This window comes from Augochlora pura, chromosome 6 (genome assembly GCF_028453695.1).
Source record: "Augochlora pura isolate Apur16 chromosome 6, APUR_v2.2.1, whole genome shotgun sequence".
NCBI lineage: Eukaryota > Metazoa > Arthropoda > Insecta > Hymenoptera > Halictidae > Augochlora > Augochlora pura.
The window spans coordinates 10,745,274-10,765,825 of record NC_135777.1 but is presented as its reverse complement, the minus strand read 5'-3'; the positions used below and the strand labels follow the sequence as shown (position 1 = coordinate 10,765,825).

Here is a 20,552-nt window from a genome sequence, read left to right as displayed (position 1 = left end):
GAAGACGGCGCATCGTCAGTTTCGCTCTATGATTGGTAAACTTGCTACGATTTCACGGTAATAGAAACCAACAGTGTTTAGTTTGCTGCTAATGACATCTCTCGCCGATAGAAAAACACGTAGATCGTGTCGTGATTCGTCGCACGCAAGAGCGTGTAAACCATTCGGCGCGTTTGTTGTTTCTTAGGTACGGCCGCATTGTTTGTCACGATCAAGAAGATCGGCGATTTCATATTTCGAACGAGAAGCTATACATACCAACGATGACCGAAGCTGCTTCACTATCGTACGTACATAGTTTAATTATTTCAGTAATTTTAGCAGTTTTGAAATTTAGTTGGGCTAGAATAATTCATGTTTACTTATGCTCGAAACCATGACCGATAGAACTTTCCATGGGTTCTAAATCGAAAAAACAATTCGGAGATCGTGATGTTTGAGTATCGAATCGATCACGAAAGAAATTCGATGATTGATGATTTCACATTCTGTACGTTGCTTCGTATCTAGATATGAATATTGATAAGGCTCTGTGTAAGTGTAAATATCTGTACATCTTGTAGGTATTAAGTGGGATTAAGACGAGGCGGATGCAACACGCTTCTTCAGTTGTTATCTCGTTTCGTTGGCTACCTCCTGATAGTTTTGAAAATGATAAATGTACATAGAATACTTCTAGACGAGGATTTTCCATTTTCAAATGAAAAGTTGAATAGACGCATGGTGGCTCGAAATGCAATTTTAGAGTACTAATAAGCAATAAGAAGCACTTAGTTCTCCGGAGGCTATTATTTGTAAGAAAATTATAGAGTTTCTCTTAGCTACAACAGAGTTATCGAAAGGCCTACTAATAAATAGATTTGCGGTAGTCGCAACGTTGAAATTTAATCAAGAAGAATTTAACGCGATGAAGTCAACTAGTAATTACTAAACCGTTCATTTGTGAATTTACTATGAATCTATCGATGATAACCCAGGAATATTGTATGGGATATTTCTGTCGGGAAATGAACGCGCCCACGAACGCTTTGCTCGATCAGAACCGCACGCTAGAACGACGTGGAACGGATAGATCCGCGTCGATGGGAATCGGTTGTTAGCGCGTGCGCACAGTTACAGTTCGAACGGAAGTGATCGTTCGAATAAGTGATCGAGGAAACGGACGAGGAAGGAAAAAGAAAGCCGCGGTATTGCGCGATACGAGGACAACGTGAATACTGGTACGTGTGTGAAGGAACGAGACAGATGACAGTGAACGAGTACACTTGGGCTGACAATGGAAAGGAGCGGGAGCGGTAGTGGGAGAGGGACGGGAGAGGATGGGTAGATAGCAGGATCGAAAAGCAGAAGCAGATAGAGGAAGCTAACTCGCTTCTGCTCGGGTCAAGAAGGAGAGGGTGAGGTGGGCCCGTTGGGGTTGAGGAGGGGCGGATGCCGATCGGGAGGAACGGGAGAGGAACGAGAGAGGAATCAGCTCGGTGAATTGTGATAGGACGGAGGGGCAAGGAGCGAAGCGAGGTGAGCGAGAGAAACAGAGAATCGATGAGAGTGGGAGAAACTCATCGAAAGTTAAGTTAAGTTATCTGTTAAAACAAACCGACTAGACTGGACAGAGGATTTTCTACTAAAAGATCGACGGCATGAAGTGGCAACCGGGTTTTCTTGTTTATGTAACTAGTGACGCGCGTGCAGTCCATCCGTGTCTGTTGGTCGCCGGTCGACCGGAGACCTAACGGCTCTCGAAATCGTTTCCTCGGCCGACTTTGTAGCTCGTTTCTAGAGTCGCGGCCCCCTCCCCGTCGTATTTTACATTTCGTATTTCGTATTTGGTATTCCGTGTTCCGAATTCCATATTCGTGTCAACGTTCGCGATCGCCTTCGCCCTTGCTTTCGCGGTTCGCTTTCGCGTCTTCAATTCTTTTTTTCCATATTTTCACATCGATCGATCGCCGATATCGATCGTGTCGAATCGATTCTCCGTGGCGAACCTTACGATCGAAGGAGACTGCGCCCACTGCGCATCGGATCCAGGAACATGGACGACGAGACTATCAAGCTGTGAGTTCGAATATCCTATCTTCCGGATCCGTTTCGGCGTCGATTCGATTACTCGATCGAACCAAGCCTTCATCCCCTCCTTCTCCCCACCAAGTACATAAATACATCGGAACGAGGTTCCAGAGCGTGCACTTTGCGAATTACAACCGCGTCTCAGGCTACCAATGTTTTTTCCACGTTGACGATCTTAATGTCCGATCGTAAAATACAGTAATGCTTCGACAAAATTGCCACCCATTTTTCATTTCGGTATCCAACAAATGGCTCGCAGCAGATTTTCATACGGTGGATCTCAAATTGATTTTATTTTGAAAGTATACAAGACTGTTTGTACAATCGCTTAAGATTATTGTAAATGTAAAGACTTTAATAGAGTGTTAGATTATTACCGTTATCGAGGCATCATTGTACTCTTCAATCTATTGGTTCTAGGTGGAAGTTGTACGGTAAGAGAAAAGGTCGCTTGGCAAGGCAAACCCCTAGATTTTGATAAGATACCAGATACTTTGCACGCTTGCGAAGCGTCATTCGACGAAGATCACGTACAACGCATAAGCGTCCGTACGCTGGCCACATATTAAAAAAATCAATCATTTTATTATTGACATTTAAAAACTGAGATCTCGACATTGCTTATCGTCTGTACCACAATAAGTCGTCCACGTTATCAAATTGTCCTCTACTGTATTGAAAACTCGCAACAAACAATTGCCAATTACGTTAACGTCTATCTGCCTGTCCAGGATGCATTTTTTCACCATTTGTGCAACACGAATTACTGCATTATTTTAATGAGCCATCAAAATAATCTTCCGCAGCAATAGGTATGTGAGACTCTATCATTAGTAATAGTTCGAGGGTAGTAGAATGCGACGTAGGAAACGAGATAGTTTGTGGGAATCGCGATTGCGACGTGTGGATCGGGTTACGATTGGTTATGATCCACGGTCGTCGGTGATGCGGTTGGGTTTGCAATTAAACGACGATTACCTGTGTTCACCGATACTTGTCCAATCGGTGGCAGGTGTCGCGTGCCCCAGGAACCATACGTGTAACGGAGTAGTCGAACCTTGAAGCAAGGGTACCGCAATGCCATTGCTAGATTGCGACCTATACCTCTGACGAAAATAAATCCTGTTCGACGAATCGACACGGTGCATCGAGGGATTCCCAAAGCGTAGCTCGTGTTTTCTTGTTTTCGTGTTTTCACGGTTTTGTCTCTTTATTTACGGACCATCGAGGACGGGTTGGGGCAGGAAGAGAGTAGATAGCAAGTCGCGCGTATCGCGAACGAAAGAGGAAACGCAAAGAGGCGTGTAATTAATTGGTTTCTCCATGATGGATCGGTTTCTGTCTATTGTATAATTTCGTACAACTTATACGAAATTATACGATTGCGTCCCATGACGTCAGGCGCAATTGGATTATGGCGTATACCGCCTTCAATCAAGATTATCGATAACGATCCAAGGAATAGGCTTTTGCACACGGCATCATGGTTATCTCGCCGTCAGATAAAAGACTCACACATTGATGACAATCGCACGGCGACAGGCCAACAACAAATTGAGTCACGTAAACGCTTTCGCCAGATTCCAGCGATTTCGAGATCACAATCGGGATAACAAAATGATTCGTAACGGTCGAGCGAATCGTCCTCTGTCTTGTTGAGAACGATGCCCGAAACTCGAACCGGTCGATCGAGGCGTCCTTGATCCACTGGGATCTAGAGACGACATGAGATGGATAACTAAGATTCGCGATTCACGATCATTGAATACCATTGTCTCCGCGAACACGATGGTATCTTAATCAGACGTTTGCATGTGCAAGGATATTTAATTATACGCGGGATGCGTAGAGATCGGATGTCAAGCGCGAGAAACGGACGGGAATTTCACAAATTTGTACGGATTGTGTATTCACTATTCACAGAACGCAGTTAAAAATCACGAAATTTTTAACGGGGTCGCTGGATTATTCTTACATATTTGCGCGTATACGCTAATAGTTAAACGGTTGGTACTGATACTCTGGAGTCCTCGATAAATTATTCTCTGTGCACGCATACACAGATTTAGTCGCGAGACGGTCGTCGAGTGTTACACAATACAAATATGAAATTATAAAAATTATAATTAGAGAAAGGTACTAAAAATGGAATAGTGCATTTATTAATAACAAATTAAAAACATAACAGATTAATATTGGTGAAATGGCTAGATGTCACTGTCGAACTCACTAACTTCAAGTCTGTGCACGTATTGACTCGTTAGCAGAGTGAATGCCAGGGATGTGATTAGAGCGTTTTTTGTGAAAATATCTTTCTCTAAAATTCATGCTTATTTTTAAAATCGCGCACCGTTTTTAACGCCGTGGAATTCCAAATACGGTAATTCTCGATCATCGAGGGACATTTCTTTCTTATAGTTTATTTACTATTAGTATGTCCGCAACCAATGGATTGGTGTATCAGCGAAAACTATAAGAGGGGAATATATAAGATGGGGAAATGAAAATGGGGTACATACTATAAAGCCTTAAGGAGTACATACATATTTACATACATTGCGGGGTTTGAGACAAGGATATGTGACTATTGTAAATAATTACCTTTCGTTAATTTCATTTCAATTTAACTTCGATATAACAGCGAAAGAGTTTAGTTAACGACTGGAAAAAGGTAGTTTTCTGTACGTTTTTTATGAAAATAATTATTTCTCTAGATTTTCTAAACAGAAATTTTTCTAAATTAAAGTGATGATAATTTGATATCATAAGCAACGCTGGAAGTATTTTTCCCTAATAAAATAAACGGCCGGTCAATCTAGTTAGGCATTGATCGAAATTCTAAATCTCGATACCAGATAATAAACGGCGGTGATCGGTAATTGCTTCTGAATATTACACAGATTTAAAGACAAGGCTATATATGGATACGGGACTACCATTCCACCTAACAATAACGATCCCGAGGAAATCGCAGCAACGTCCCCTAGGCAGGTGATCTTTTGTGTTCACGGGAAGCTTTCCGGTTGCTGCACGGTTGTGAAAGGCGGCGGTGGTGGTCCAGTCGATGAAATGACAGCTTCCGGTTACCGAAAACATTCTTCGAGTAGGACTTTCAAATTCAATTCAATACAATCGCCGCAAACGGCACAGCCGCCATTGCTTATGGTAATTAGATCTTTCTTGTCGCTGCTACAGTGATACCAGACGACCATTGTCACAGGGAAAGAAACGAAGAGATTGATAAGAAAGCAAGAAAGAAATTACTGATCGCCAGCACGCTGTGTGTAATTTTTATGATCGCAGAAATCGTAGGTAATACAACAACATTCCGTGTAGCTGGTCACTAGAAAACTAGAACGATTTGTCAACGAAACGATTGATCCGTTCTTTCAGGTGGAATATTGTCGCATAGTTTAGCCATAGCGACAGATGCTGCGCACCTACTCACTGATTTCGCGTCATTTATGATATCATTGTTCTCGATATGGGTCTCGAGTCGACCAGCAACTAGGAAAATGCCGTTCGGATGGTATAGGGCAGAAGTGAGTATAGTATCTCTCTTCTCGAAATTTTAGAATTAATTTTTTACTGAAAGAAAATCGTTTGAGCTACTAACCAATTGAATCGTTTCAGGTGATCGGAGCTCTGACCTCGGTCCTACTGATATGGGTGGTTACCGGAATTCTTTTCTATCTGGCAGTAGAAAGAATCATCCACCAAGATTTCGAATTGAATGCCACCGTGATGTTGATCTCCTCCATCGTTGGTGTTGCGGTAAATCTAGTGTCAGTGATAGAATATACATATATAGATAGAATTCCTTTTCTCTGAATTGTTCGTTCTCGAAATCTAAATGACATTGTGTTGCAGAATGGGCGTGTCGTTACATCAGCATGGCCATAGCCATGGCCACAGTCATCAGAATGAATACGAGCGGTCGAAATCGAGCCAGCTTGGAAACCTGGAAGACCAAACTGACGAACACGAAGCTCATGATGAAGACAAGAGCAATATCAACGTGCGTGCCGCCTTCATTCATGTTCTTGGAGATTTCATTCAGAGCATTGGTGTCTTTGTCGCGGCGCTGATCATTTACTTCAAGGTACAAGAGATATTACTCTTTCGAGGAAGTGGTTTTAAATTTCATACCATTAAACTCGTATAATTTTCCAGCCGACTTGGAGGATAGTAGATCCAATTTGTACTTTTCTATTCTCATTGCTGGTCATATTGACCACGGTTGCCATAATTAAGGACGTGATGAACGTCTTGATGGAAGGAATTCCAAAGGGATTCGATTACTCTCAAGTTGAGAGCACGTTTATGAATATCAACGGTGTTGTCAAAGTACACAATCTTCGAATATGGGCGCTTTCTCTGGACAAAACTGCATTATCCGCGCATCTAGCAATAAGTATGCGATTACATGAATCGTATCATTGACTGTTGTCAATTATTGAAATTAACGCGACTCTCTTGTTCGTTTATAGAACCTGGTACGAAACCTCAAGACATATTGCGCATCGCCACGAGGAACATCCACGACAAGTACAGATTCTTTGAGATGACCCTTCAAATTGAGGAATTCGACGAACAAATGGAGAATTGTAAACAGTGCAGAGCATTGCCGTAGTGATCGTTTCTGGAATTATGTTTGATCACAATCTGTCAATTTGGACAGCGTGCGTGTACATGCTGTTTTTCACTATAGTCTTCGTCAGCGTGTTTCCAAGTTCGAACTTATTCCTTAAAACGACTGCTAATCAGAAATATGAGGCATAAAACGTCTACAACAAGTTTGAACCGTATGTCTGAAAACATATTCATCCAACTGATCGTGCCTTTTCCATTTTATCATGATCGCGTCAATCTCCAAACTCATCACACACCACTACAGTTGTTTATTTTAACTATGACTCTCCGTGAATAGAGTTGCGACTAAATGTTCCAAACACGTGGAAATTTCGCTACGAAAGCGAAGTAATTGTCGCAGAAAAAAAATAGCGAAACATGAAAGAAATGAACCTTTACGAAATAATTGTATTTGATTTATTTGAAACCCGACAAAAAATTTATTTCAAACAATCCAATCGACATCAACTTCCGAAGTTTAAATCTCGAGTTTGTTTGGCCAGTTTGAAAGAACCGCTTTCAACTCTGTCGATAATATCGCAGTCTTATCGAAAATGGTTGGCTGTTAACGTTAACTTCGGGTTGAGCTTTTGCTGATCATAACCTTTACTACGGAAGTCTTTGTTTCCCGGTTGAAGAAATTGGTAAACGGTGAACAGGACCTATCAAACTGACAAGTATGTCCTCCTCAGAGAATACGATAAAAATGGCAACCTGCGATATGGAAGAGCCTTTTACACTGTCAGATAAGTTTGACAAAGGGTTCCAGCTATTCAACGATATCAATCAGACTGATCAACCTACAAATAGTACAAAAATTCAGGTATTAAATGCGAAACTCATCGACGTTAACGTATTCCTTCTTTACATTTTTGCTTTTTTTTATGATAGCACGATATCGCACGAGCCAAAGATGATCTGTATACTGCAACGATTCTGGTATCTGCACTGGATATCTTCAGCAAATACGAAGACTTTGAAGAACTACCAACAGAAAGTATCAAGTATTTGTTACTCCCAGCACTTCTTGGTACGCTCACCACGAAGACTTTTAACGGGGATGATCGAATGTCTATTGTTAACTCCGCCGAGATTTATTTCATCGACTTTTTGGACCGTGTGAAATCATACGGTTTGACAGACGTTCACGTACCGAAACCCCAATCGAATGAAGATAAGGAACACGATTCTGGGAGAAATCGCTCGAACGCAGAAGCAATTACTGAAATGGTATATTTAAAAATTTGAATTTATCCTGAAACCAGTGTTTATTTTGGACATTTTCAAGGTACAACGCAGAAACACTAAACTTAGGAGATATAAGGAGCAGGAAGAATTAGAATCGCGTTTGGCGATTCTGAAGAAGAGTCTAGACAACCCGAACATTGACGACGAGGACAAACGGGAATATTTCACGACGCTCGTTAAATTGTATGTAAATTCAGCAGTAGAAGAGCTGAGCATGATAGCGGCTGAGAAGCCGATTATAGAATATATGAAAAATGTAGGAAAAAACGAAACCATGGGTTCTCAAACTTCACGGAAATATAAACCATCAGCTAGCAAGCTGCAGCCAATCTTAATTACTCGAGACGCACTACAGAAACAAGTATATGGAGCTGGCTATCCCAGTTTACCTGTTCTTACAGTTCAAGAATTTTACGATCAGCGTGTGAAGGATGGAGAGTTAGTATAAAACATTAAAGTTGTTTCACATTATTGAGAAACTCTAATCGTGTTAATATTTTTTTTACTAAAGCTGGCCGGATCCGGCGAAGGCTGGTACCAAATCTTTGCAAGACATGGCAAACTCAAGCAGTAACGATCAACAGGAAGAGATTAAGAAAGAAGAACTGCTCGAAGACGACGATGATGAAACGATAAGACAGATGCGGGCTATGGACGAATACAAAGATATGCACAAAAGAGGATGGGGCAATCGTATGAATAGAAGCTAAAATTACAAATGTTGCATACAGAAACTGTTATTAATTTGTTAGTTGTATGCGTCATTTAATTATTTCAATTTATACTCGCTTTGTTTTCCTTTTTATTGAGAGTGAATAAATCATTCTGTATGTATAAGATTTATTTAGAATAGACTTTGTATAATCATGGTATGGTAAAGATATTTGTAGTCTACATCCTTCGTTTTTTACTTTTCCAACAAGTTCTAGAATCCTCAAAAAAATCGCTGTTTAAAATACATGTAAGTTGAAACAGTACATACTTAATACATTAACATTTATTTATATTATTGTGCCCTCTTATGGAATTTAAGTCATTTTTGTGGTAAAAATGTTTCCCAACGTTTGCAATAATAAATAAACTTGTTACTGCAAGGTAAAAGCTTATTTTCAGGATCTGTTTTGCTGCTACCCAATTGGCTCTGCAGGTACTTTGACTGGCGCTTTGTTACTTCTCTACAAGAGGCGCCACTTTCTGACATTTTCAGAAGCTGATGATGCGTGCCAGATTGCACATCAGAAACGGCACGCATCATTTGTTCTCTATACTTACAATAGTGGACAAACTTATTTTTCATGATACGGGTGTAGGAAAGTCTCCAGAAAATTCCTCTATTATGTAGCAGTCAACTATCAGTTGACTGCTACATTAGCAGATTTCGTGCTGTTTATCACATCCATTTCTTACGAATATTCGTAGCTCGAGAAAAGAAAGGGACGAAAATGACTGCGAAGAAGAATTTAATCCACTATAGCTATTATCCCTCGGGATAAGAGCTAGAATGTGAATTAATGGTACGATGTAGTTATATGTAATCGAGGGGGAGATTCGCACCCCCTCAAAGCCAGACAATACAAGACATCGATTGGAAAATGATCGATCAAACGCATCTTAATTCGCACAATGCTGCATGATGTTGTAAAATTTGAACCTGTGATCGATTGTCGATTCGCATCAAGAGACAGTTAACGAGGATGTTGGAGCCCAACGCGATTCACAAAATAGTATATAACCGCGTACGATTAAATTTCGAATCGATTGCGAACGCAAGAAATCGAAAAATGCATGGTTAGCGTAGGGATAGGATGTTTGTCAAAGCGTTGTTGTCGAAACAGAGGCTGAATGCGCTGGCTTAATGAACTGCGCTTCACACTTCGTCGAAATACCCTGGCAAACCCAACACGGGCTCACGTACGCGCACACGTATACGTGTTCGCATTCATTCCGGTTCTGGTCCGGCGAGTCAGCCTGACAGCTGTCACCTTTTAAAATCACGCCTAAAAAAATGTTTAACATACGACTCGGTTGCGGTTCCGTAACTGTTCTTCACGGCACTTGTTCGAGTCGCGAACCGCGGCGAATCGTCGCGACGATTGGGGTGATTTTCAAATGGGGCTGTAATTTTAGGGTGCGGACAATCCCATCCGACTCCGCGACCGTCTACGTTCATTTAAAGTCCGATCGATGACTTTTGAATCGCGCGGTCACCCTCGCGTGACCATGTTTTCATTCAGGTGTGGTTTTTTTTGTCGCGAAATCGGGAAACCGTTTCGCAGCGTCTGGGAACACGACGAAAATAGCCGATGTCCGCATCTAGGTCGGTCAATAACCGATTTCGGAGCGTGACCCCGTCCGTCGCGCAGAGCCAAACCGATCTGACTCGATTCAATCAATCTCCGCGCTAGAATTCGCTGTTCCCGGCAACTCCGCAGTACGTTTGGTCAGCTTGTAATCTGAGTACTTTGACGGTAGTTAACTGGAGAGCTAATGCTTTTATCCGATGACTGATTAATTGAAAAGGGCCGTTGCGCTGGCACAGATGGTGCGCGGAAATATCGACTGTGACTCTGCCGATTTCCAAAGCTTCGAATCACGGAAGCTTACACGATAGTCCCGTTGCAACTAGCTTCTGTAAAATAAAAATCCGTATCATCGATGGAGTAGATTCTAAATATAAACTAAACCTAAACGTAAACTATTTCATGTTCCTAAAAAACGAGGAAAGATGGAGACAAAATCTGCCGCGACAAATAGAATAGTTTGCTGACAGTTCGTTGTCTCGTCACGGATTCACGCACGGATTTACGAACGCAAACAAGGACTATGCGCACAATGAGTTCATCGCTATTACCGCCGCGCGTTGACCATTGTGTAACGCGATCGGTGATAAATTCATATTCGATGGCGGCGGTGAAACGGACATCGGCACCGACTCGGTCAAGATTCGGTAACGCGATCGCCGATAAATTCATATTTCCGATTGTCCAGACGACGAGCAACAAATCGTAAAGCACGCGACTCGTGGGCCGGTCCGAGGAACACAGACGTCCGTGCATATGCGCGCCGAGTCGCGCCGAAAATCAAGTGTTCCGAACAATATCTGCCAATTATTGGACGATTGTGCCGCGGTGCCAACTGTCAGCGTTGGTCAACCGTTCGATTGGGGGAGTGAGTGACCATCACTCGAATCGATCAACCATGTATCGCAACGGCCGGCACGGCACTTTTGTTTTCGCAAGAAAGACGTCTCCTCCCGTTTGCCTCGGTCCACGCGCCTGCTCGTCTGCCTAATCGTGATCGCGTAATTTTATGCGTGTTTGCTTTGCACCCGGGGAGAAGGACTAGCTACACCAGCTACACACACGGTCCTCGGTCGTTATTTGTCCAGAAGATGGGCCGGACAAATCCACTCAACCCCGTCCCACCGATCTCGGTGAAATTATGAATAAATATTTGCCGCATCGGCGACATACTCCGCGTCGATGCGTGCCCCCGTCGTTCACGTTTTACGCTCGCAAGGAAAATCCGGAATGGTCTTGGATGGTGGCTAGACGCGTAGAACACCATTCACCGAAAGAAACTGTATCTCGACTGTGGTTCTCGAGTGGAGTCGTCTTGCAATCGTGTCCTAGGCTTGTGTCGATGATACACGCGCGCGCACGGGAGCACACACGCGGCCACACGCGAGCACGCGCGAACACCTCGATTCGCGGCGAACGGCACGCGACTTCTGCACGTGAAGTCGCGTGCCCGCCGGAAGCTCTAGACCGGATACTTTGTTCAGACCGACACGGTCCCGCGGAATCGCGTTTATTTTACCGATTCTGAGTCACACTGGCAGCGTTTCGAGCATCTCGACGGACACACCGCCTCGGCATTCAAAAGTATTCGAGTTCGATTGCAAAATTTCAATCGTCACAATTCAATATTCCGAATTTGGGCTATAGCACTTTCGGCAAGCAGACGAATTGCATGAAATTTTATAGCAATCAATGTATCAATATAGTAATGTACGATATGTACAACATAGTAATCAATGAATCTTTATCACAGTTGTTTGGCCTAGAAGCAGACCTGACTCTTTACATTATTATTAACATTCCGTTTTTCCTTTTAAGTCACCTAGTTATTAGCAGAGCTGCGGAAAGATAGATTTTTGAAATAGTAAATAAATGTTATCTTCTTTTCATTCAATATAGAATGATAGATAAACGTTTTTTTAAAGTAGTAATTATATGTAAAAATTATCGTGGTTAAATACATTTGAATATGCTATTAGGTTCATGCATGTGAAATGTCATATTTGTAAGTGAATATATAAAATTTCACATCTTTTTTCAAAAGTTATTTATTTAATCAAAATATGCTCCATCTGCTTCAATAGATTTTTTCCAACGAGGTTTTAATGTATAGATGTCTATCTTAAAGAAATATATGTATATTTTCGGATAGGCATCTATTATGATCTTGTTGAGAAAAATGTATTGAAGCAAATGGAACATATTATGACTAAATAAACAGCTTTTGTAAAAAGATATGCAGACTCATATATAGTCACTTAAAAATCAGACATTTAGTATGCACCAACCTAATATTTCTAAATGCAAATTCTATTTCAAGGAAAGTTTATTTGTCAAATTATTTATTATATGAGAAGATACGTACTAATTCAAAAATCTATTTTTCCCCAGCTCCACCAAAACTTTAATATAACTATAAAGTTATTTATTATTATAAAATAAAGTAGTAAGAAGAAACTATATGTATCAAACTTAACAATTGAAATATTTTTCTTTAGTTCTTTTTTATTCTACATTTTACATTCTATATCCTATATTTATTTCTTCTTTCCATTTTCTTTTTTTCTATTTTCCTGAAGCAGACTACTCTTTCCGTTTCACCCTCAATCACTAGAATCTTCTTCATGTCAAGATGGTTTCAATCAATGTGTGAGATATCTATAGATGATGGAAGAGAAAGTATAGGAGAATCGCAATTAACCGTATTCGATTATCCTCCATTTTCGTTATTTACATTTTTGTTTTTTACTATTAAAATATAGTTTCATACTATAGTATTAATATTTTACCAATAATAACAAAAATTAACTATCAATTTTAAATAAAGCACGATAATGAAAAATAATAATAATGATAAAACACCTGGAAACCCCCTTACTCGTTAAATAACTAATTTAAATAGGCATACAGTAGCGGAAACGCAAATGGTCCACTTAGAGATCGATACGCGGGGCGTTTTTGACGTTTTGTCCAACCCCTCTCTACGTTCAACGTATTCGCGCAGTACCGAAGAAGTTACTCTGTGACGGTGGATGCATAATTCGATCGAACATACTTTCCCCCGTGGAATCGGGGAAAGTATTATTCCAGTCCTTGTACCTGTGGGAACGCGTGAACCCCTCGTCGACGCAAACGCCACTCGAAGGGAGTCAAAAACAGATGCAGGAAGTAGGATATGCAGAATGTACGGGATAACTGGAACACGCGGAATGCGTATGAAGAGAAGTAGGAAGAGACAGAAAGAGAGAGAGAGAGGGAAGCTCCCTAAGGGCGAGGCAAAATTTGTTGAATCGCGATGCAACGGTAAGTAAGAATGACACCGGCTAGTGACTAGAACGGCCACGCGATCCACTTTCTTCCCCTATCCCCTCTGAGCGCGTCGGACACGCGTGCCCGTCGTGTGCGGATCCTCTCGCGAGAGGATCGGCCACGCGACACCGTTCTCCATCCACTCGCCTTATCTCTTCTCCGACGTTAGTCGTGCGAACGACCGAGAAGCGGATTGCGACGCATCCAGAATCGGCGGAAACGGTGCTAATCGCTGGACAATGGGAAAGATTTGAATTCTTAATCGGAGCAATAAGGGGGAAATCTGTTTCCCGTCTAAATAAATGGAATATCCAGCTGGTAGTACCACGGCGGAAAGTTAACGATACGATTAGTCAGCTCGGTTCCCAGGCGCAGGGCGACGATAATCGTGCGAGCGCGTGCTACGTACCATTCCTGTGTGAACTTTATCGTCGCCAAACCTCCCTGTGTTCCACTCTCTCGCTCTCCCGCTATCTTTCCCTCGCTCTCTCTCTCTCTCTCTCTCTCTCTTTCTCTCTTCAAACGCCCACCCTTCGTGACCGCGTGAATCGACTCCGAGGGAGAAACTAGGGTGGTGGCCAAGTGATTTCATGGTAGCGCGCTCGTATCAATTTACGGGACCGAGGGATGAAGTGGGTGGGACGGCTCGGATTTGCTTGGATTTCAGAAATATTTCCATGTGAACACCGTCGCGCGATTTCCTTGATCCGTTTCCTCCTTGGACCAAGCAAGAATAAACTCTCGCTAACCGAGGATTACTTGGATGCGATACTGTATATTTACAACAGGTGCGGAAGAAGAAGAATTAACACGATCTTTATTTATTTAACACTCGTGACAAGTTATGGCCGACCGTTGAATGCAGGAAACAAATAGAAGTATTGTGCAAAATTGTGACACATCATTTTCCGAAACTCAGAATATTGCCGCAAAACAATTTCTTGGTCTCTTGGTCCGTCCTTCCAATAATCCTAATACCAAAACTAATAACCTATTTTCCATTGTTTCCCGTGCAGCACACTTCATTAGGGGATTATCCTTCTTCGTGTTAACCAACGTTCGGTGCTGCAGCCCTTTCAATATTCAGAAATCCCGAACCTGTTCCTGTCCTGCCCGATAGCCCGCGACGGTATAAATAGGCCAGCGTTCGCTATAGAATTGCGTTTGCATTTTATCGTTCGCTCCTTTCGTCGTGTCCGTAACTACATATTCTCTGTGCTCACAGCTACCGTTACCGCTACAGCGTTATAACTACCACTGACCACTCGATCTAGTTTATCTCACCATTATACTCCGTTCAATGTTATTATATTTGTTTAACTTTGTTTATTTAAATACAATTTATTACTTTGTCAAACACACAGCCCACTTTACTCTCTTGCTACTAATCCTTTCAAAGCTAGAGTTTCAATATGAATAACCGAGTGCAGAAGAAGAATCGAACAATGGTATTTTTTGAATAATTTTCAAATTTTTACAATTACTTTTCGCTTGTATATTATTAAAAGCTCTTGTTTTTTTTTAAGACCAAAGTTAACCTTTTTATTAGCTTATATATTAGTAGCTAATAACTGCGTATGGCTGCGATTAGGATTTAAATGACATGTTTGCAACTCTGGGTCCAAATGGACGCCCGTCATCCGTGGTTTAATATGATTTTACTCTCCTCGGAAGTTGTTGCGGCCGATCGATTGCCAAAAATAAATAGAAATTCCAATAGAAGTAAAAGCCCATCTACAAATTGTCCACGTAAGTATCCATAATCCGTAGTCTAGCGATAACGGAAGCAGCAAATATCCTTATCGACAATCAAGACAGACGTCTCGAATATGTAGTTCGATGGCAATCGATCGTGGAAACGAATGATTTTCGGGCTTGCGGAAGAGAGGAGGAACGAGGCGAGAGGCTAACGCCGCGAACGCGAAACGTTCCCACGATAATCGCCCCCTTCGATCGCCCCCTCCCCGTTTCGTCCCGTCTCGTCCTGTTTCGGTCTAGCCTACGCTACCCTCTCAGGACGAAGTAACAGGGGTTCGAGGCTCGAGGTTGCTTTTCACCTTGAATCGAGGAGTGAAAGAGAGAAGTTGCCCCCACCTAACGGGGGAGCAGATCCAAGACTCCCCACTCCGGGCGTAGAGTTAGGGCACGGAACAGGGCACGCGGTCGTGTGTCGTCCCCGGTCCTCCCGCACACGACATACGTCGGCCGCCACGCGACCAGTGCACACGCACGCGAGTGCATCTCGCAGCAGCCAACAACCAACAGCCAGCAACCGACGTGTCCACCGAGCAACTTGGTCGCTGCTTCTTCGGTCGCGCAATTTGCTCGCGCATTTGCTCGCGCACGCGACCGCGGCCGCGGATGTCCTCCGGCACGTGTGAATCCGATCGACGTTCTCGCGTAACAAGTGTCCATCGCCGTGTCACGCGTTCTTATCAAGAGGACATCGGTCGACGTTCTCCTGCGATGACGTCTCGCCCTGCAAAATTCGTCACGTTCGCGTTACCGACCCGGTGCATCCACTAGTGGTGAATAAAAACAGTTCGACGTCCTACTACGGTCTTCCCGTGTCAACAATTCGAGTGCCCGTGGTTTTCGAAGCCGCGAGATTTAGCCAAGAAAATGTGGAGAGTAGTGGTTGCACGGTCTGACGAGAACAGCACCCTGCTGTCGTCGGAGATTGCTTCGGGGCCTGTGGCCGCAGGTCACATCTCCAGCCTGCCAGGACCACCCTCCGGCCACCACTGGGGCTACCCGCCGCCGCCACATCCCTCTTATCAGCCGCAGCATCCCGATATGCGGCACCATCACGACATGAGACCGCCCCACGACCTTCGTCACTCTTCCGGCCCCGATCCGAGGACCCAGGAGATCAGGCACGATTCGCTCAGGCCTGACCTCAGGCCCGATCTCAGGCCCGACCTCAGGCATCCAGATATGCAGAGGCACCAGGAGCTGCACAGAGCCGAGATGCAAAGGCACCAAGACATCAGGCATCAGGAGATGACAGCTATGCGGCAGGATATCCCCACTGAGATGAGACCTGGACACGAATTCGATCTCAAAATCGACGTGGCAGACATTAGAAACCAAGAACAGGCTGGTCAGCAACAACAGCAGCAGCAACAACAACAACAGCAACAACAACAACAGCAGCAGTCATCGCAGCAGGGTCAACCACATCAGCAGAGAAACCTGAAGAGAGCCATGAGCGACTCCGACTGCGACGACGTCTTCTCGGAAGAGAGCGGCAAAGAACCGTAAGTACACGAGGAATGATCGTGTTACGACTTTTTACTACTCCTAATGGTAAAACTATCGATTCGGGTCGATTATCATAGATAAGCAACGCATTTGATTGTATTTAGTTGCATTTAGATTCATCCGGTTGCATCTAGTTGCATTTCGTTTCATTCAGTTGCATATGCAAATTAAATAATTGCCGACACATTCAACCCCTGTGTTTATAATCGGCGAAGCATTTTGATTAGCCATATTGTAGAGTTTGGCAACATATGCCGACGTTGACAATCGTCGAATAATTAAAAGGCGATTGTTCTCCGGTTCCGCAGGATCGAGACGCGTTTGAACCTTGCGCCGAATCCTTTCACTGTAAGTTAGAAAGCCACCGCGGCATTGATTATTTAGGAACTCGCTTGTCTTGGGGCTTGGTTCGAGCTGTCGGAATCGTCGCGGGCGTTAAAAGCTCGAACGTTCCCGATCGTGGGAAGAGCGGCGACGGAGAGAGGACAGGATCGAATGATAGGGGTGGGAAGAGAGACGAGCGTCGCACGAATATTTGAAATATAACTGGCGCATCTGATCTGTCTGTGATGCCGCTCACCATGCCTTTGTTTCTCTTTTTTTGTTCAATATAGTTGCAACTCGCCCGGAGGCGATTCCTGTCAGCACGCGTCGCGGAAGCGTAGGAGAGGGATGATTGAGAAGAAGCGTCGCGACAGGATAAACGCGTCCCTCGGCGAGCTGCGGAGATTGGTACCCGCAGCGGCGAGGGATCCGCACAGCGGCAAATTGGAAAAGGCGGAAATCCTACAGCTGACCGTCGAGCATCTGCGAACGCTCCGAAACAAAGGTAAGTCCTCTGGATATATTCAGGATTCCCTTCTTTTCTCTCGCCTTCCCTATCTGAATCGTCGCGTCTCTCGTCGATCCGACGTCGACGTCGACCCTACTCGCGACCGGAAGACACCTGTTGACCGTGGGACGTCCCGCGAACCTCAGCGACTGCCAGCGTAACTCTGCAACCGAACAACCATCTGTCGCATTACGTCGTTCCGTAACGATGTCCACCGCGCGTTCCGCGCTTTTCCACCCTCCTCGTTTAATTACTGGCCACCTACATATACCGCACATCTTCGCGACTCCTGTTGCTCACTTCTCGGTCGGGTGGAAGCAGAGACAGTTCGAAAAATCTTCGGAGTACGGTAATTTTACTCACATTGTCCTTAGCTTGAAAATGATAATGGACTGGATTTGGGAAAAGCTAGTTGGAGAAAATAGATTTTTAAAACAGTAATAGACTATAGTATAGACTATAATATAGGCTATAGACTATAATAGTATAGATCTTCTAACGTAGTACAGAATTTGGCAAATAGATTCTTTCTTAAGTGGTGCTAACACGTTGATAAAGACTTTCAAATATATTTCAATATTATTATTATTCTATTACATAAGAAGATAGAAGTATTTCTTTACTATTTCGAAAATCTATTTTTACCCAGTACTGATTCTTGATAATCAACAAACTATAAAAACAAATATCGAGGCTCGAATAATTGCATTTTCTTTTCCCAAATTATCCATTCATGTTTACAAGGAAACAATTTGAGAGAATTTACTGTAAAACAGATCGGAAATGGGGATGCCTAAATGGCGTCGAACGGGGGGGGACAAAGTATCCGTGGCAAATAGAAAATACCGCGGGAATCTCCGCTCCTAGCCGTGATCCCGAATAGGGATCGAGGTCGGTGAGCGTACCGCTAGTCGAGATATTCCCGGAGGAGCAGCAGGTGCTGGGACCCGAAACGGAGATCCTGTGGGAAGGATAGGAAGTCAACGACTCTTCCGAGGCGGTGTTCCCACGATTGGTGGCGGTGCTAGGTGGTGGGGTATCCCGCGCCGAGCTCGGCACCCTTCGCGGACGAGCCGTCGACTCCCTTGCTCCCTTGCTCCCTTACTCCCTTACTCCCTTACTCCCATGCCCACGGCTGGGACAGATGTCGAACTCTGTGGGAAACCGACTCGCGTCCCGTTCCGTCCCATTCCGTTCTATTCCGTGTCCGTGTACGCTTATGCATACAGTATTTGCCAAATCGGCCCTCGAGCACCTCCGGAGATGCCGGCGATAGCATTCACTTTATATACCCTTACACATCCGTAAAGTTGGTTCAATCATCCTACAAGAATAATCGTTTATTAACGACGAGCACCTTTCATTCGTAAAATGGGAATACGAGTGAATCGAATTTCATGGGGGTCGCTACTAAGAAGGGACTCTCAATCGTGGACTTCGTGTTAATTCGCGCGAGATATGATATTTTTCGCTTAGAAAAATGAATACGGAGGCTTACGAGAGAAGCAAGAACCCATATTTTGTCTCTGTAGTTGTTAACAATCGGCGAAAGGTCGAGTCATAAATAACGTCGGTTTCTTAAATTTAACTTAATAGAACTTAATAACTTCTTCTTTATTTATTTTTCTATGGTTTTATTTGATTTATTTGGAACGCTTACTTATTTAGTTAAAGCAAAAGCTCGCTTGTCCCGATGATTCATAGTGGGAAAATAAGAACAATAGATTCTACCTAGCTGCCTCGGAAGTACTTACGATTCGAGCCAATGTAAAAACAAGCCGCGATGCTCGAATAGCCGTATTTCCTCTTCCTAAATTATCTATTTTTCCTCGAGGGGCCACCAATGGCTAAGATCCTAGATCACCGGAGTATTTGCACGGAGCACTATGGGGGTCTAATAAGGTTCCCACGCTGCTACCTGTCCCATTGACCGTCACAATGCAGCCGGCAGCCGGCGGCCGACAGCCGACAGCCGGCTACAAGAGACACCCTACGAGAGAGATCGCCTGCAATCCTCCTTTTCGAGGACGAGTTTGGGAAGCGACTCTACCAATGATCGGTTATCTTTGCAGGACCCGAAGGCTATGACAGCACGAAACTGGCGATGGACTACCACGCGGTGGGCTGGGGTGAATGCGCCGCGGAAGTGGGCCGTTACCTTGTCACCATGGAGGGCCTGGACGAGAGGGATCCTCTGAGATTGCGACTGCTCTCTCACCTGCAGAGCTTCCACCGCGAGCACGCACCGGGTCCCGGGCCTGGCCCAGGTGGCCACGGACCTGTTCCCTCCGCAGTACCCCCGCCAACGTCTCTGACGTCCACGTCATCGACGATCAGCTACGAGCCTGCCAGCACCGTCTCGGGGATGCCGACTGGCACCGGAACTATGCCGCCCCTTCTCGGCAGCGGTGCCTTGGGATGGAGCCAGTATCCAGGACAGTACCCTCAGCAGCAGCATGGCAAACCCTATAGGCCCTGGGGAGCGGAGCTAGCATATTGAGGCTTGACCTCTCGGATCAACCCTTCGCGAACGAATCCAAACGGAAGCAGAGACCCTTCGAGGAGGACGATGTCGCGGTAGCGACCGCGAACTGGCCACTTCGTTTGTAAAGCTTGTTGGTCTCTCAGTGTTAACAAAGAACTGATTCAAAACAGAAACGAAAGGATCTGAGACAGCGAAATACGCACCGAAGTATTTTCTCTATGTGTGATACGATTGATAGTCATGCGAGTACCTAATAGTGAAATATTAGCGCGATATTATTTATTCTATTATCTTGACTAGCGAAGTCTGCCGAATGGCGAGCGATACTGTACAGTGTACATATTATACATATTTTTCTTGTAAATAAGAGAACGATCATTTGCAACAAGGAGTCCGGCACGCCCGATTCATT

The 20,552-nt window shown here is 44.0% G+C and overlaps 3 protein-coding genes across 6 annotated transcripts; all 3 read left to right on the top strand.

Moving 5' to 3' along the window:
* Positions 1-166: 166 nt before the first annotated feature.
* On the top strand, positions 167-7,108 carry LOC144471276 (proton-coupled zinc antiporter SLC30A2). 4 transcript variants are annotated; one of them, XM_078183158.1, is made up of 8 exons: positions 167-286; positions 4,971-5,173; positions 5,266-5,382; positions 5,464-5,612; positions 5,704-5,855; positions 5,941-6,172; positions 6,244-6,484; positions 6,561-7,108. In XM_078183158.1, exons 1-8 carry the CDS (start codon positions 264-266, stop codon positions 6,701-6,703), a joined length of 1,260 nt encoding a protein of 419 aa, XP_078039284.1. In that variant the 5' UTR covers positions 167-263; the 3' UTR covers positions 6,704-7,108. The 4 variants fall into 4 exon arrangements, with proteins under 4 accessions (XP_078039284.1, XP_078039285.1, XP_078039283.1 ...); XM_078183159.1 differs by lacking the exon at positions 167-286 and adding an exon at positions 1,342-1,518; XM_078183157.1 differs by lacking the exon at positions 167-286 and adding an exon at positions 1,584-2,058.
* A 166-nt stretch (positions 7,109-7,274) lies between these two features.
* Positions 7,275-8,844, top strand: Tap42 (immunoglobulin binding protein Tap42). Its single transcript, XM_078183161.1, has 4 exons — positions 7,275-7,525; positions 7,594-7,932; positions 7,991-8,388; positions 8,462-8,844. Exons 1-4 carry the CDS (start codon positions 7,382-7,384, stop codon positions 8,658-8,660), a joined length of 1,080 nt encoding a protein of 359 aa, XP_078039287.1. The 5' UTR covers positions 7,275-7,381; the 3' UTR covers positions 8,661-8,844.
* A 7,337-nt stretch (positions 8,845-16,181) lies between these two features.
* Hey (Hairy/E(spl)-related with YRPW motif) lies at positions 16,182-20,155 on the top strand. Its single transcript, XM_078183405.1, has 3 exons — positions 16,182-16,819; positions 17,438-17,652; positions 19,728-20,155. The coding sequence occupies exons 1-3, from the start codon at positions 16,182-16,184 to the stop codon at positions 20,153-20,155; spliced, it is 1,281 nt and encodes a 426-aa protein (XP_078039531.1).
* Positions 20,156-20,552: the final 397 nt, after the last annotated feature.